Below are 6,194 nucleotides of genomic sequence, written 5' to 3'. Positions count from 1 at the left end.
CAACAGTGTTTTTTTCACGTCAATTGCTGTTTCACTATCATTTAGCATTTTCTTCAATTTCTCGTAGTCTTTCATTTCACTGGTTGGTTTGGGAAGGCGCTTCTCAAATCGCACTCATCTCTTTCACGCCTCAACTTATGCGAACATCTTTCTTGTGGAGTATTAAAGTATCAAAATTATCATTTTGTTTCTTCGAGCCATTCGTGCCATACTTTCCCTGTTATAAGTTGATCATCCCTTGGCAAAAACAGTTTCGGCGATCGAGTTAACACGTTGAATGCAAGATTCAACCACTTATTTGCCGCTTTTGCTGGGCGTCAATCTTTTCTTTGCCATTTTTGCTGTCTTCAATCGTTTCTCGTTTAGTTCATCCTCGTCGCCAATGACATGTCTCAAAGATAATTATGTCTCCTGGCCTTCTTCAACCCATCCAAACCAATTATTGTCCGCATAGTGGCATCCTACCACGAGGGACTATCAGTCAGGCTATTCCAAGAAAAGAAACAGGCAGTGTTCTCCGACCCGTCTATTTCATAAGCCTCAGTGGCCTTCACTGAGAAGAGATGCAGCCAAAGAGAGAAAGATGTCCTGGTAAACCATATGGCTAAGAACAAATTCTGAATCCCCAAGTCAGATTTAAGATTATCACTGCCCATAAACCTGTACTTCCACTGTTCAACAAGGCAATCATTAAGCTCCCTCCCCACATCGAGAAATGAGCATGAGAATGGGAGATGTTGACTTTGAGCTCATTTTTGAACAAGTAAATGGCACTCGATTTCCTATCAAGACACCTATTACCAGTGACAGGCAGCAATCATGTAGAAAAAGTAGTCAAGTACACGGTCACCACTGAACATGCCGTCGCCATGGACCAAACCCTTACTGATGAGCAACTTCAGAAACTGTGCGACAAGCTAAGAAGGAGCCAGAGATAGCATCCTCCTGTGAAGGGCGACATGAGACCTACACAGTGGATAACCTGATTTTCTGGATGAACAGGATTGTCATACTTGGAAGAATTATGTTGTTTGAACAGAACAAACACTAATAATCGTTGTTATTGACATTTTTTTCCATTTTGTTTGTTTCAGTTATTAGAGCAGGACATTTTTCATGCTTCAGTTTTCTCTAATTCTCGAGTTTTTCTGTAAATTTCTTTATAGAAGAGAACTCTGTCGAAAAAAAGGGAGACTGTGATGTGGACTCCATTCTGGCTTTTGATAAGCGCATGCGCCATACACACGAGATCTTGTCAGCAGGTGTAGTTCAGTTCTTGTTCAGCAATAAAGCTCTCAGTTCTTGGTATTGTTTCGGTGCGTTTTCTTTGAGACATATCACTGATGAAACCTAAAGATTTTTTCAATAAATAGCTAGCACTGTTGCACACAACATATAATAACAATCATCATGGCAGTAATTACAAGTCATTTTTTTTACCTTTCCAAGGTTTCAGTAAGGTTGTCGGTTTGTTCTCTTTCAAGCAATCCATAAAGATCTTCAGCTTGCAAAGGACGCTTAGCTCCAAGGGACAGGAGACTGTTTAGCCACCTTAAAGACAGGCGAACATTCAATGGTCACCTAAACTGTCCTTTAAAAAACATGTTGCATACATATTTAGGCTCCAGGCCAAGTAATTTATGATTATGTTTGCAGTGCAGTTGTGGCATTTATTTAATTCTTTATCAATATTATTCCCTCTAATAAGTAACCATAAGTCACCTATTTTCTTCTATCTTTAAGTTTTTGGCGCATGACATACAAATTATAAAACCATTGGAAAAACATAACTAATAATTATAGCAACAGATGCTTACCAAAATGAAACATATCTGGAGAAAAATGAGGCATGAATCATGGGTGTTGGTATTATTCCAGGATCACTTCCTATCCTGTCCTCATCACCTAACATCAACTCTGTTTCATTCTTTCCTTTATCAAATTCAATGTTTTCTGTGTCATCCAGATTTATGCCAGGGCTTGTCGTCTTCTCATTGCCCATTTCACTGCTAGAGTTCAATTCCATTTTGGATTCCATGTCCTATAACAAAAATCATTTAAACTATTTTTTATCAAAGGTAATTAGAGTAGTATGTAGTACTTGCATAATCAATATCCCATTGGATGGCTGATTAATCCAATCTGTACAGTTTCTTTAGATTCTAGACAAAGTGATTAATGCTCATTCAAATCCTAGCAGTATGTCCAATTTCTGACCCTTTAAAATTGTACATAATTTTAAAGTCTACCTTAATTTTTGCATGCTATGAACCAGGTATATGAAATACACCTCAGATGCACCACAGGGTGGGGTGGGGTGGGGCTGAGCATACTCAAAGTTTTGCATGGAAAATTTAAAGCTAATAAAAACTGTTTGAACATATGAGTTGAAGGATGAAAATTAAGTAAAATATTTGAAGATTGCAACTGAAACTTTTACTGGGGTTTGTACCATACATGCTTTGTAATTTCTGTGCTATTGGATTAATTAGAGAAATGTATTGTTAAGAACAGTTACAAACTTATTCAAATTAAGAAAATTTAAAATTAGGTTTTAATGAGCAAAGTTAGTGAGAACAATTTCCATTGTTTTGAAGTTCCACAGCTATAAATTTTGCAACTTCTTCCACTGATTTTATCAATAATGCACCCAAGAACAATATTATTGAACACATCTATTTGTGGAATCCTTTGTATTAGTTAAATTATGTAAATTAAAAACAGTAGTGGACCCAGGACAGATCCTTGAGGAACTCCACATGTTATTTCTTTTTTGTCCGATAGTTCGTTGTTATAATTAACGCACTGATATCTCTCGGTTATATAACTCTTAAACCAGTCCAATGCAATCCCTCTAATACCATAAAATTCTAACTTTTGAAGTAGCAAGTCATGATTTTCAGTATCAAAAGCTTTAGACAGATCTAGAAAAACCCCAGCTACAAATTCTTTGTTATCTATAGCCGTTGTAATTCTATCTATGAGGTCGATAAGCGGAAAATTTGTTGAGAGATTTTTCCTGAATCCATATTGGTGACTACTGAGTACACATATTTTGTTTAAGTAATTCAATAATCGTTTGTACATCAGAGTGGCTTTCAATATATAAAAATGTTTGTTTTAATAATTTGTGATCAAAATTGGTCAACTTTGTTATTGGTTTAATTTCGTCTATTATTAAGCAGTTATAGAATAATAGAATAAAAACTGTGTTGTCTATTGAAACCTGCCAGCAGAATCTGCTACAGGAGCATTAGAAAGCTACATAGTTAAAAGAGTAATGACCGCCTAAAATGGGCCTATGATGGGGCATTTGAACGGCTGTTTGGTTCGGGAAGGGGGGAATTTGAACACTAATTTTCCAAAAATTCAAATGCCCCCGGGGGGAGGGGGGTATTGAAGCTTCGATTTGACCGGTACATTACTGACATCTGTTTTACTTTTAAGGCAATTCAGCGGAAGAGCTTCTTGCAGATTTTTGATGCTCAAATATTCCATGCCCCAATAGCCGAGAATTATACACACAGCATGTCACGCATACTGATCGCAACGCTTGAAACACATTCATTTTAATTTTAACATATAATAGTAAAATAACTAACAAAATTTCAAATTTCAAAGTGATAAAACTATTTAAGGCAAAGGTTCTCTCTGCAATATAAAGCACACAGGAACAAATTAATTCAAATTAATTGGTCACGATATAATAACATTAAGTTTTGGACTTCCACGGTAAGAATCTCTGATATCTCTTCAGAAATAATAAACGAAAAAGAGGAATTAAAATTAAAATAAAATGAAAGCAAGAAGCAAGCCTGAGGGTCCCCAATAGGTTTTTCGGGATCCGGGATTTGGCTTTTTTAAAGGTCGGGATTCGGGATTTTAGCGGAAAAGAGCGACAATATTCGGGATTAGAATTAGGGACAGGACGCGGGATTTGATGATTTTACGAAGCGGGATGCAGGAAATGTTACTCTAAACAAACCAGATCCGGGAAGTCCGGCGTCGAAAGTGTACAATGAAAATCTATTTGTCAGTGTCCTGAACAAGAAAAGAAATTTACGGGTCCTATGTCTTTACAGATAAAATTTCTTCAGTGCTCCCTGAGTCCTTGAGCCGATCATGAAACCTAACCAAATTCCACAGAACGGCATAAAGGAACTAACTCAAACGGCTCCGAATGATAAGAAAACCTCCATTCGGTAAATTTGAGTAGTTTCCTTCATGATCAAAATCAAAAGGTCAACAGAGAGATCTGACCACATTTTTATCGAAAAGGAAAATCTCTCAGAAACGTACTCAGAAAGTCTAAGGTACATTAAGCAACCAGCGGGAGTCGTGTTTGGCCTGCCACCTTTTCAAATATCTGTTGCAGCCCTACGTTGTGGTACGTGAGTAGCAATGCTCTTCAGACTTTGGTGACCATTACCCCTGACTGAAAAGTTTTCCAAGGATCAACGTGATAAGAAAAGCAGCCCTCGCCATTTAATTGAGAGAAAAAAGAAAGGGAAAAAAAAAAGGAAAAGGAACAAGCTCTAAAAAGAAATTCGGTAACTGACTTATTGACTGACGTGATTTGCGGGTATCTTTGAAAACGTCTTAAGGTGGGGGTAAACGTGAATTTGAATGGAATTTTAAGAGGATTAAAGAAGGGATAAAAGAAAAAAAAATGATTATTGGGAAAGGTTGCCAGTGGACTAACCTGGTTTCCATCTATTAATTATTAACTACAAATTCTAATTTTAAAACTTCACTGAATCTTCAATATTTCTTATTTCTCTTAATTTTACCAATCCTTCTAGAAAAACTATCTCCTCCCAAATATACCCAAAAATCACCCAAAAAATCACAAAATACCCCACAACATAGATTCACGGGATGAGCAGAGAGTTTTTGGATTGCTTGAAACGTGAACGAGATATTTTCATTGAACGGATTTTAAGCGGCGTGAAACTGAACGGCTTTCAGGTTTACCCCGCCTTAAATGAACGATGTCGTCGTTATGGTTTAAAGAAATAGAAGAAATAACCTTACAGTTAATTTCTCTGTGACCAAAGACCAGTGCAAAGCTAAGATCAGTGGGAATTTACATTCAACCGAAAATGCCTTTTTTCGTCGAGGTAAGTGGCTTGAAAAAAATTATGACCTGACCGGGATCGGGATTGGGCTACAACAGCAGTCGGGATTACGGGATTGAGGGAAAATTTTGTCCGGGATGGCGGGATTGAAGAACCCTATTGGGGACCCTCAAGCCTGTTAGGTATATTAAAGTTCATTGTCTCATGCGCGCGTGAAAAGTGAAGTGTCCCTTGCCTCACCTGCTAGAATATATGCCGCTTCACTTTTATGTAGCGAGTCTAGAGATAAGGTTCAGCCGATCACAGCAATGGAACAATGTCAGTGATATTGGTGTGCTTTGAAACAGTGATTGATTCTTACAGAATCATAATTTCAAGGTAACTCCAACAAGCGATGACAGGGCGGCAGGGACAAACCGGACAAACCTCGCCTGTGACGGTGACGTCCTGTGTCACGCGACTGAGCCTCGTCCTCAGGGCCTTCTCAGCGTTTCTTTTCACGTGACTGTCCTGCGAAATCGCGCGAAATCATGATTATAGCCGAGAGGCCGTAGGCCGAGTTGGCTAAAGTCATGGGATATTCCGCAAGATTTAATAGGCAGGATAATTGTTTGTTATTGAACGCTTTGATAACAAAGCACTGTTTTATTACAGAAAAGCTGGAGACGATCTTTATTTTGCTATTGTCCCCTTGACACACGAAATTACGTATATCAGGATCAGTAGCCTGCGTAGCAAGCGTTTCCGTGCTGTTTCCGGTCTTCCTTTGCTCCGAAACAGCACAGAAACGCTTGCTACGCACGCTACAGGATCAGTCGCAGGATACAGTAAAAGCCCCGCGAGTAAGAACCTGTATTTTTCCAAGTTACCCTCAACAGGTTCTTACATAAATGGTGCTTAACAGAAATGTAGGCTATAGAGTGTTTTCATTCACGTAACTACCGGCCATATTGGTTTACTGAAACAAAAGAAAGTATTTGCATAAAAATAGAGGTCAATTCCCAGAGGTTTAGTTTGGGACACCAATATGGCCGCCATTTCTTTGTTTTGGGACACCAACATGGCCGCCGTGACGTCATGTGAAAACACTCTACATAACATAAAGAGGTTCTTACC

At 38.3% G+C, this 6,194-nt stretch overlaps 1 protein-coding gene across 1 annotated transcript in view; it reads right to left on the bottom strand.

Annotated features, from left to right (window-relative positions):
• The window catches only part of LOC146489266 (ATP-binding cassette sub-family C member 4-like), a 33,591-nt gene extending 28,064 nt beyond the window's left edge, over window positions 1–5,527 (bottom strand). Inside the window, exons 1-3 of the mRNA XM_085107713.1 lie at window positions 5,319–5,527; window positions 1,818–2,041; window positions 1,441–1,551 (exon numbers count right to left, since the gene is read on the bottom strand). Of these exons, the coding sequence (XP_084963839.1) occupies window positions 1,441–1,551; window positions 1,818–2,038 (332 nt within the window). The 5' untranslated portion in view covers window positions 2,039–2,041; window positions 5,319–5,527. The remainder of the gene's footprint in view (window positions 1–1,440; window positions 1,552–1,817; window positions 2,042–5,318) is intronic.
• Between the last annotated feature and the right edge of the window lie 667 nt (window positions 5,528–6,194).

Source organism: Pavona decussata, unplaced genomic scaffold (assembly GCF_977016875.1).
Source record: "Pavona decussata unplaced genomic scaffold, jaPavDecu1.1 SCAFFOLD_6, whole genome shotgun sequence".
NCBI classification, from domain to species: Eukaryota; Metazoa; Cnidaria; class Anthozoa; order Scleractinia; family Agariciidae; genus Pavona; species Pavona decussata.
This window is presented reverse-complemented; position numbering and strand designations above follow the sequence as displayed.